This window comes from Pipra filicauda, unplaced genomic scaffold (genome assembly GCF_003945595.2).
Source record: "Pipra filicauda isolate LSUMZ 115617 unplaced genomic scaffold, ASM394559v2 scaffold36_size6622888_pilon, whole genome shotgun sequence".
Classification (NCBI taxonomy): Eukaryota; Metazoa; Chordata; class Aves; order Passeriformes; family Pipridae; genus Pipra; species Pipra filicauda.
The window spans coordinates 5,375,068-5,386,358 of record NW_024104498.1 but is presented as its reverse complement, the minus strand read 5'-3'; the positions used below and the strand labels follow the sequence as shown (position 1 = coordinate 5,386,358).

The following is an 11,291-nucleotide window of genomic DNA, read 5'->3' as shown; positions in this document are numbered from 1 at the left end:
TGGTGAGCCAGAAGCTGCAACTGGTCTGTTGTGTTTGACAGTCCAGTTTTATCTGTGTTCTGGGTCTGAGAACATTAATACTGGTGTTCTTCACAGTAGAGTCCTGTGATTTTAATTACACATTGTACAAGGAAGTGTCTCCTTCGTGGGTTTAAATCCCCTGCGTTGTAAATTCACAGCTACCTCTAGGAATGACAAATACTAATCTCTTTTTTGCCTCCTTCTTTGTGTTGTAGACATGTAAACATTGTTACAGAAATTGACCTTTTTCCCTTCTGAAGTGCCAGAGAGCACAGAACCATGAGACAGAGAGGATCCTGCCACAGTGCAAACTTTCAGACAGACATGGTGGCATTCAGAGCTGGTTTGGAGCAACAACAGATTCAGTCTGGCATTTCTTTCCCTAAAGAGGCAATTAAACTGTAAACTCACACAGAGGTGCCAGTTCTGGAGATCTCATGGAAATCTGCAGGGGGATATTTCTGCAGTGACCTTTGTCTAATGATCTTATTAAGGGCCATAAACTTCCAGGCATTCTCTGTCTCCCACACACTCTTGTGTGATGGGCATGGTTCAGCTGGCAGCAGCATGGGCTGCTGCATTTTGGTCCCGTCATGCTGAGGAATTGGGCCATTGGCATGCTGCTGTTCCTAAGTGTGGATGCTGCTCATGTGCTTTCACTTGAGTATGAGTCCCAAACAAAATCCTTTGAAACCTCCATGGATCATTCTCACCCTTCCCACCTTTTTCACTTAACCTTGCAGAGAGAAAACTCACATAGCCAGTGTGTTGTATGAGGGTTTCATATGTGGTAGTCACCATCCTGACCTACTCCAGGCCAGGAGGTGATGGCACTGAAGCCCAGCCTTTGTGGGTGCAAGAGGGCTTGAGACAGGTTTCTTAGTACTGAAACCAGAGTCAGGAACTGACAGTGGGAAAAGGCAGGCAGACAATGTTGCCTCACATTCAAAAATTTCTGACTTCAGCTAATTTCTGAATTCAGCAGAGGCAGGGTACAAACAGCTTCTCCCAGAGGAATATAATTTCTAATCAGCTGAGAGTTGGGATCTTTTCTCTGAAGAAGGCAGGGCTTCCAGTGCCTGGCAAGTTTAAAACTAGAAGCCATCAGTCTGGCAAAACCCCCTTGGCAAATCATGAATGCTCATGAGCTATCAAAGCTCCGCAAGGAAATGAATTGCTCTGATTTATACCAGTGGGAAATCTAGCCTTTAATTTTAGTTCTTGAATTAGCAGTTGTTTTAATCACATGAATGCAGTCTGCCAGGTTTTCAGGGGCACATGTGCGAAACACAGAATTATTGTTTCAGTGGAGCTCGAAATATGCAATGTTTCAGTAAAGCATTTTTATTGGGTTTATGGACCATTAAGCAGAAAGTGTGATGGAGAGACATGCAACGGCAAAACAGAAGCAGAAGCAGCCTTCTTCATCAGTGCTTTGAGCAATTAGGGAACAACTCACAGGTCATTCAGTATTAATTGGTCCCCTTTGGAGCTTGAGTGCTTTATGAATGCTGTTATACAACTTGATAGCAGTGGGCTGGAATCAAAGACCCTGACGGTCTCTTTCCCTCTGACATCCACTGTTCCTACATAAACAGGGCTTATTCAACTGCTTCTGTTGAGCTCTGTGGAGTTACACCAAGAATGAGTTCAGCCACTCTGGTTTCTACCCAGCAACAGTCAGCAAACACTAAACACCAGTTCTGCCACATGTACAGTTGTCTCTCTCAGATGTGCCAGAGGGTGATTTCTCTAGAAAATCTTCCATTGTGCACTCTCCCCTCACTTCTCTGATAGGGTTGAGTACTGAGCCATTTTGAATTTCATGTTACGAGTCCAGGGAATCCCTAGAGGAGACACTGCATCTCTGGAAAGATCTGAAATGAGATTTCCCACTTATTTCTTTCTATAAGCCCAGGCAGTCAACGCATCTGATCAGCACTGCTTTTCCAACACCCTCCTGCCCTCTTGCTCAAACAATGCAGTGTGCCGTTGGCTTTACTTAAGCTAAGGAGAAAACAGAGTTGTCTTCCTTGGCAGAGAATGAACCTCTTTCTGAAAAGCTTGTTTTTGCCTGAATTTCTAGGATGACCTGCAAGGTGAAATGCAGTATGGTGCAGTAGAGGAGGATGCTGTATTAAGAATACTCAGGCTGGAGTGGTGCCTGGAGAATAGAGAGAAGTGTTCATTTCCCTTCAGTGATTTCTCTCTTTGACCTTTGTTTTTCACCATCTTTTTTACCTTTCTCCTTTTCTCTCTCTCAATCATGAAAGCAGTAATTTAAGAAAGAGGAGAGCATGATTGATGTTCAGTCAGCTCCAGCCTGGTTTGTACAGGATTCTTCTGCAATAAATTGGAGAGGAGCCTCTGCTCAGCTGTTGCTGGCAGCATCCAGGCTGGTTACAGCAAGTGTGGGCATGGAGAGCAGATGAGGACATGTGATTATCAGCACCTCTTCAGCTGTGGGTGGATTATCTACACACCATCCAGTGCTTAAGTTGCAGTTTGCTATATTTCCTGTGGTCACCAACTCTGCAAACAGACAGAGGTTGGCTTCTTAATATGGGAGTTAAGATTTTGACTGTGCTTGCAACAGGGTCTAGCATTAGACATGTTTTTAGTGTAAGTGCCTTTGAGTGTACCTGAGATCTGATAGCCACTTTAAACATCAGTTTTGCATCTGGGGACACTTTTCTTTTAATTTGCCAGCCCTCCACACCCTGGACGTTCCACCTCTGGAGGTCCTGTCTCAGCACCCCTCACTGCCAGCCGCCCAGCAAAGACTCCCTCCTGCATCCCTCCTGCATCCCTCCTGCATCCCTCCAGCATCCAAAGGCACCGCACGCCAGTTGGTTGTTTTTTTTTTTATTCGTAACGTGCGTTTCAGACCTCTCGTGTTTGAGAGATCCGTGCCTCGCTGCAGCATCGAGAGCCTACATCCTACTCCTTGGCATTTGGCGGTGTCTCCCCTTCTCCCCTGCGGCGGCCGCGCTCTGTTCTCCGCCCCGGGGCCGCCGCAGGGCGGCTGGGGCTGACCCTCGGCATAGAAGCGCTCCTGGGTTTTTCCTCTCCCTAGGAGAAAAAAAAAAAAAAGGGGGCTGTTCTGCTCCGGTCACCTCTGTGAGCTGAAGGGGGCGGGAGCTGCAGCCTTGAAGTAGAAAAGGAAGAAGGAAAAGGAGCGGGGAGAGGGTGAGCGGTGCCGGACAGCGGGGAGCGGTGGGCTGAGCCTCGCTGGGCACCGCGGGTTCGTTCGAGGAGGAGGAGGAGGCAGGAGAGGATGCGGCGGGGCAGGGATGCTGCGGCTAAACCCCCTTCTGCCTAAGGAGAACAACATCATCCTCCGAGGGGAAGGAGGAAAGTGGGGAGAAGGCAGCCGAGCTCGCACAGAGCCTGCTGAGCTCTTTCGAGGACTGCCCGCCTGCCACCCCAGCAAAGTTTCCGGACCTCGGTGACGAGAGGGGAGGAGGAATGTGAGATCCTTCTCCTCCCAGCTCACAGCTGGGCTTCCACCCCTGGCATTGCTGGGACTAGCCATGGCTTTGTCATCCCGGACCGAAGGGTGAAAGGGAGACCCGGGACACTTCTCTCCATCGCCTTCCCTGGCTCCACGTTCCAGCCCAGGTGAGCGTCCTCCCCTTCCAGACACCGAGGCTCTCTCTGGCCCTGCCGGAGAGTTTCCCAGCACTTTGCCCAGGGAAAAAAACTCTTGTGCTTCTCCTGATAGCTACATGGTACGTGTCTGTGTGTTTGTGAGTCTGCCTGTGTGCAGGAGGTTGTTGTAGCTGCCTGACTGCAATTTCTGTTTGCTGATCACTGTCATTATTTTGCTGTGCCATCACACCTCTAGGAAGGAGACTCATCTGAGGTCTGACAAATATTTTGGTTGTGCTGTTGCAATGAGATGGTGTGGAAGGATGACAGCTTGATCCCCCTCACAACAACTAAGAGGGAAACGTGCTTAGCTGTACATGCTGCTGGTATGGCTTTAGATGCTCCTAAAATGCTGGATGAATATGTCAGCATGTCCTTCGAGCTCTAGGAAGTCTCAGAGATATGGATGAAAGTCTCTCTTTGCCCCCCTGAGAATATAGGGAGGGATGGATATTCCCCTGGAAGGAATCACTATAGCCTCTGGATTTCCATCATGCTAGCTTGGACATGCAGCTTTTATTCTTATATAGCAGTGCTTGCAGTAGTGCATTTCAAGCTGAAATATTGTTTGGAGAAGAAACCTACACTTCAATCCATAAGAAAAGAACCTGTTTCAAACAAAGAGCCCAAAGAGAACTTTTTACAATCCTGATGGAACAGAAGTTGTTCATTTTGGGCAGTAAAATTTGGCTGGAAAGTTGGTCATTTTTTAAGCCATTGATTTTGCTGAAGTGAAAGATAAAAGCTACCTCAGGTAGGTCAGCAGTGGCAGCTGACCCACACCAGTATATTCTTGTGGCTGAGATGGGAATGGAGAAGGACCCTGACCCTATTACCCACAGCATCAGCCTGTGCTTTAGGAAATGACAGGAAAGCAAAGATGCTTTTGCTGTGCATGACAATCAGAATAAACATGGACTTTGTGTTGTTGCAGGGATTTATTAGGTAGAGAATAGCATATGGCATTCTGTGGCTTTGGTTTGTTTTTTGCTTTATCCTCCACTGCTCTGCTGGCTTTCTCATCCCCATGTCATCTGGATTTCCAACTGGAATCCCTTGTGTATAATCCCTGATGTTTTCCATGGAGATCAAGAAAACAGCAAACAGTGATCTACTTTCTGAATGTTCCCAGCCCAGAAATACTGTCTTCTCCGTGCTGTTGGTTACCCTGTGGTGTGTGTGCAGGTCATGTCCCAACCCCGTGACAATGTCTGTCTTCCAGGATCTTCTCTCCCCAAGCTCATGGAAGAGGTTCCCCTTAGAATCTCCAGGGAGTCCATTGCTTTCTGTTGGGAAAGATCTGTTACCCCATGTAGCTGCTCCAAGCAAGGAGGATAGGAAAGAAGTTTTGGCTTGGACATAGCATGGCCAGAACACCTATGATGCAGCCATAGAAAGGGTGTGATAAGCCCCAGAATTGCTCACACAGTTTAAATGAGATCTCAAGCCTGACTCCTTTCTTCCCTTGTCACTTGCCAGGAGGCAGATAGTGGCTGTTTCCTGACCAGTCACTTGGCACAGCCTGTCAACTGTCTGTCTGTCTTATGGGGGTCCAAGGAGCAGCCAATGCCTCCTCCAGTCAAGCTGCAGTGTGAGAGGTCTCAGCCCTTTACATTACACATCCCTGTTTCTGTACTGTAGATCTGGTCCCCTTTCCTTCTAGGAAGCAACCATGAATGCCTGGGAAGCTAATGGTGCCTGAACCCATCCTGAACTCAGTTGGATCATCCTCTCATGTCATTTATCCTTCTGGAGTGGATCTGTGGTTCTCTTTTACCTGCTGGGGTGAACTGTCCTTGGATGGACCACCCTGACTTATCATTGTCCATGGTGCTTGAATGAGCCTCTTCTCCTCCTCCTCCCCTGTTACTGCCTGGCAAGGTCCAGTGAGGATTTTGCCCAAGCTTAACCCCCTACATTCAGGGTTCTGTAGTGATGAACAAAAACTACTAAGCAGAGAAAATAAGCTACCAGGGGCCGTGCTGGGTGATATCACTGTAGCCTTGAAAGCAGCCAGAAACCAGCATGGTCTCTTTACAGTGATCACAGGTGATTACTGAGAGATCCGATGGGCAACAGGTTGAAGCTCCTCTTGAAAATCTCAGTGGGAGCCTGACCTCTGGTGATGTCTTGCCTAGGAGTAGAGAATGCCAGCTTATTTGTGCATCCCACTGGATCCCAGCAGCCGTGATAGCTGCCTGGCTCTCCCAGGAGGGGGAAATCTTTCAGAGTGGAAGCAGGTGAGGGTTGAGGAGTCAAGAAACCTGGTAGAGTGAATCTGTGATGTGATTTAACCACAAGAAGCCACACAGTTCCCTGGTGAGCACTTTGCAGTGGGAGAATGTAGGAGGAAGGGCCACACTGGGCTGTCTGCAGCTTCTGTGTGCAAAAGGTTGAGAGTAGCATTCGCAAGAGCTGGTTTGCAAACAGTGTGTGTATGTGTGTCTTTAACCAGAAGTTATCTTGCTGCTGGTCCAGGGCTGCTGAAGGAGGCAGAACCAGGGTTCCAGCTCACATCAGCATGCCAGGGTTCCCAGGCAGAACAAAAGGACACTTCTAGGGAAACATGCATATGTGTTAGCCTGGCTAATTGAGAAAATGCCCCTTCTCCCTCAGACACTCTTAGTTTCCTGAAAAATCTTTGCCCGCTGAGAGACCCCTTCCCAGTCAGGCATCCTTAGATGAGGAAGGATTTAATCTTTTCATGCACCTGTCCCTATTGGCTCCAGCTGATGTCTCACTGAATATGAACTTCACTTGAAGTTCACTGCTGCACTTATTCAGGTCTAAACAAAAGCCCAAGCCAAGGAAATCAGATATGACACCCAATAAAGCAGCAGAGAGCTTTGCCTCAGCTGGAGATGCTGGAAAATTTTATAACCTAGGAAACATGTTGAAAATGCCAGGCTGATCCCACTGGCATGTTTCAGGGTGACGGGTGATGGTTTATTGTTTGGTTTGATGTTGTTGGTTTTTTTTAATTTAGCGGGTGTAGACCGGTAATAGCACAAGAGTGATTCTTGGCTCCTGCAGTAGAAACTGTGTGGTATCAGCTTTCTGCTGACAACACTTTTGAAAGGATTTGACAGCAGAGGGGGGAAGAAGCTCGGGAGCTAGGCAGGGGAGTAGGAGAGAGCAGACCGCTGTTGTTTGCCATCAGGCTGGGAAGAGAAATGCTCTCCTGCCTGTAAAATCAAAGACATCACCAGCAAACTGCTGACAATTTGGCCTCTGGCAATTTGACTTTCCAGCGAAGTACAGCAAACACAAAGCCAGCTCTTATCACATCCAATAACCTTCTCCATGGAGAAGCTGCTACTGTCAGTCAGGGCTATGTGTTCCTGCCTTGGGTCCTAGGCCGATCCACACACAGGCTCTTTTTCAGCTTCATCATCTCAGTTTCCATGAGCCTCCATCCAGGAGCTGCTGTTGCTTGTGCACAAACATTGTGCAAGCTTGGTTTTACAGTTGCTGAGGCAAACAAGTTCCTGGTCCCTTTCTGTGGGATCTCCTGTGACCACGCTGAAGACAGTGTGATTCATGGCAGAAAGCACAGTCCAGCTGACAAAATGCACACATTTGTATTCTTTTCTTATAGACTTCTGTGACTGACAGTGTGTCATTCACAGTATCTGTGGATGGCATCATCCATAGGGATAGCAAAGGACATTGAGCACACTGGGCTCAGTGCTCCAGCCTGATGCTGACTGCGTGTGACCACCACGGTCAGGGGGAGCCCAAACTTGAGAGCACGCTTGGATTTGTGCTTACTTGTTGGCACCAGCAAACCTGGAGAAGTTACTAGGGGAAAGGTGCCTTGGGTTCACTGCTCTGACAGCTGCATGGTTCTTTGTTCCTCTCCAGGGATTCCCAGGCAGCAGGAGACCGGAGATAGCCTTCTCAACACAGCATACACCCCGTGAGGACTGAAGTGACCTCTGAGACTCATCTCAACATGTTCAGCGAAAAGAGCAGCGCCTCTTTGTCCCAAAAACCCATCCAGAAAAAGACCCGACCTCAGGGCCTCCCCTCCCCTGCTCTCTGCTGCGCTTGTGGACTTTGCATCATGCTAGCAGGGATCAACATCACTTTAGTGGGAGCATTTGCCTTTGGGACCTTCCTCCCCGTGAACAACCCTCCCATCATCATTGGACCCATCTTGTTGGTGGTGGCTTTCACATTCTTTGGTGCCTGCTGCATCTGCAGTCGGAGGCCCCCAGCTCACGGGGCCAGGAAATCCAAACCAGGTTCCAACATTGGGCTCATCAAACCTGGCAACACAGCCTTTGAAATTGAAACTAGTGAGCACACGGTGCAGGATACCACTGCTGTTCAGCTGAGCCCCACAAATTCCCCCATCTCCTCCAAAAAGTCCACACCGGTTCATGAGAACGCCAAGACTTGCAAACTCTTCACCATGGAAGGCAACGGGCCAGTGGCCAAATACACCACAGGAGGAGAGGCCATACAGCTCAACTTGCCCAGGGACCTGGCTGCATCCTAAACCCAGGCAGAGCTTTTGTCAGCAGCCAGCCAAACACTGCAATGGCTGGGCTGGAAAACCCTGATGTACCATCAGTCAGAGGTGTGGGAAAGGTGCTCGTGAAAAGCCAGTAGACAGTCAGGTCTCTCTGAACCAATTTAAGGGAGGAGGATGCAACAGCTGAAAAAAAAAATACAGATTTTTGCCGAAACATGCCCATTATATGGTTTTTAAAAGAAAATTGATAATGATGTTGCTGTGAAAAGCTGACTCTCAGTTCCTGGAAATACACTGCCTTTTTTGGGGAGCAGATAGGAAGAGGAGAATGAATTAATTTGTCTAGTATAACATGGAAATGTGATGGTTGGAAGGAGAGGCTACATGGGACTGACAAACGACAGCTCTTTCTTCTCAGAAGTGAAGCAATTCTTGGACATAAAAGAAGCAGGAATGCAGTAAATTACAGGTTGATGCTACTCAGTCACAAGAAGATTTGGACATTTTTAGTGCCAGACTTTTTGACAGTAGGGACAAAGCTATGTGTTTGCTATTGGAAAAGCATTGTGAAACAATCTCCCCTCTGTTGAAAATCCTTGCAACATCTTGCCTTCGTTTGGGTGATTTTGCCACCCATTGCAAGAGAACGAATCACAAGGATCACAATTAGTGCTCGTGTTTTCCTCTTGTGTTAATGAGTTTGAGCTGCAGCTGTGCTACTCCACGAAGTATTTATCTTGGAAGGTCAGGCAGGCTGAATCCTGAAGTAACCAGAGACTAACAGGAAGCTGCAAATGAAATTTTTGGGCAATGATTATTTACTGAGCGCTAGGCAACTTCCTTCCCATATTGTTGTGAAAGGCTGGCCTGGGACACATATCACCTTGGGGCAGGGAGTAGATAACTGTATGGGCTTCAGTATAGCTGTGCTGGAAGATGGTGAGCGTATCTCCTTCCCTGAAGTGACTGGGAGTCACTCCATTACAAGGAGTCACTCCATTACAAGGAGTGGATCTCTTCTCTGCAGGAAATGGGATGCTCAGTGTGTTCATGGGCTTGCAAAGCAATGGGATGAGCTTGCAGAAGGGAATTTATTAAGAGCTGTTCCAAGCAAAGACACCCCATCTGCCTTGGAAAGACCCTAATCTGACAAATTAGTGCTGCAAAGGATTTGTGTTGTGACAGGGCCACGGCCCCCCTGGGCCACAAGCAGAGCTCTGCATGGCCAGGCTGCGAGAGCCACGTGACTGGTGTGCTGGGTTAAGTGAGGGCACGTGTGGTCATAGGGGAGCCATGGTGCTGTGCAGTCCATGCATGTGGTGTCCTGGTTGCTCTGGGCAGCCACTGTGCAGCTGATGACCCCTTCATGAACTTGGATTGAGGTTGGATTGAAAAACTCCTTCGTGAAAGGTGACTAAACACTCAGTCTTAATGCGGGTCCTCCCTGAGTGCTGCAACAGTTTGCTGCCTTTAACAGCTCCTTCTACAACAAGGAATTACATCCGTGATTTTAGCAGGGCTGGTCTATACTGGCTAGATGGAGAAGAGGCAGGCTTGGGAGAAGGATGTTTGTGTGGGCCTGGGAAGATGTGGGTTCAAGCGTTTGGTGCAGCCTCCAGGTCCTGGGCAAGTCATTTAGTTGTGGTGCTGCTCAGCTCCCAGCCTGTGCAAAAGGGAAAACTCCTGCTCCCAGCTCCACTTAAAGCTGCTTCAAAGATGAGCAGCAAGGTTGGTATTAGCACACCTGAATCTGGAGATTGCTTGAAGGTGGATGAGCCTGTACGATCTGATCTCTGCATGACTTCCTTTAGAGCTTGTTTTCACGGGTGTGCTCTGCCTCCAGCACCGCCTGCCATCGGCATGCAGGAACTGCTGTGCTGAGCAAAAGGCTCCCATGATTTTTGTCTGCCCGAGAGTGCTGTAGCAATAGCTTGCTGATTCCCAGCTTGCCTTTTGGAATAGCAAACAACAGTCTGGAAGTCCTTTAGAGGCGTTTCCCACATGAATATGGTTACTGCAGCACTTTTCTTTGAGCACTTGGAGCCAAAAAGTTAGTAAAATCAAGTGGTAACCACACAGCTCCTTTTTTTTATTCACTGAAGACTTGAAAGCCAAGTCTGGAGTGCATACTGGAATCACTCCTTATCACAGCTGCACCGTGAAATGCTTCCAGTGCTGGATAATACAATGGCTGATCCCATACAAGTCGAAGGCCCCTTGGGCAGGAAAGAGGACAAAAGCAGAACTTTGAGGGCCAGTTAGGAGTTTAGTGTGGTTCACTCGCATTGTGGCATCACAACCACTGCCATATAGGGAGTCCTGACACAGCCCTGGGACCTGGCATGTCCTGTGCTGCCCATACAGGTCACCACAAAGCTGGTGTTGCTTTGGGAGCTGAAATCCTTGGGACCTAAGAGATGACAACCAGCAGAGATGGAATCTGGGCAAGCGGAGGTGTAGGACGAGTGAGATGCTGATCTCCTGGTGTAGTGGGTCTGTCTGCCAGGCCATGACCCCAGCTGCCTGCCTGCAGAGCCAGGTGGGCATGAGAACATCTGCTGCCTTCCTGCTTTTTCCTTTTTCTGTCTTTTGGAATTTCCATGTCTGTCTGTCTGTCTCTCCGCTCTCTGACCGGCTGTTACTAATGTTGTTGTGAATCTTGTGCCTCCTCGTGTACTGGGAGATAGGGAGAGTTTCTTGTTCTCCAAGTCAGTGTTTCTGGTGTGAGTCTTTTTTTGAAACTGCTATTTCCGTGTGTGCAATGTGGAATTTGGAAAAGACAGACCCATTAAAATAATTGCACTCAGAAAGCATTTGGCCTGCCTGCTTTTTCAGTCTAACAACCACCTTCTCCCTTTTCCCTACACTGTGTGTGCCCCAATCCTGTCTGTATTCATTTTGCCTTGTGCTCCTCGCTCTGCTGCTTGATTTCCTAGAAATGCAAGTACCTGCAAGGAAAAAAGCATCCCTAAGAGTTCATGTTGCCTCTTGAATGCCACTTTCCCTTGAAGTCCTGGTTGTCTAAACACTAGTCCCACTGCCTCCTCTCACAATCCTTTCTTTGACTAACTCAGGAATAGCCAAATTCAGCCTTTGTTTTTTTCTGCATGTGTACATTAACTGCCCCTGGGTACCTGAA

The 11,291-nt window shown here is 48.3% G+C and overlaps 1 protein-coding gene across 1 annotated transcript; it reads left to right on the top strand.

Annotated features, from left to right (window-relative positions):
- Positions 1 to 2,974: 2,974 nt before the first annotated feature.
- On the top strand, positions 2,975 to 10,962 carry TMEM275 (transmembrane protein 275). Its single transcript, XM_027747260.2, has 2 exons — positions 2,975 to 3,642; positions 7,537 to 10,962. Exon 2 carries the CDS (start codon positions 7,628 to 7,630, stop codon positions 8,174 to 8,176), a length of 549 nt encoding a protein of 182 aa, XP_027603061.1. The 5' UTR covers positions 2,975 to 3,642; positions 7,537 to 7,627; the 3' UTR covers positions 8,177 to 10,962.
- The last annotated feature ends 329 nt before the right edge of the window (positions 10,963 to 11,291 follow it).

Excerpts from the sequence above, each read along its gene's own strand:
- TMEM275 (XM_027747260.2), top strand. The coding sequence starts at position 7,628 with ATGTTCAGCGAAAAGAGCAGCGCCTCTTTGTCCCAAAAACCCATCCAG.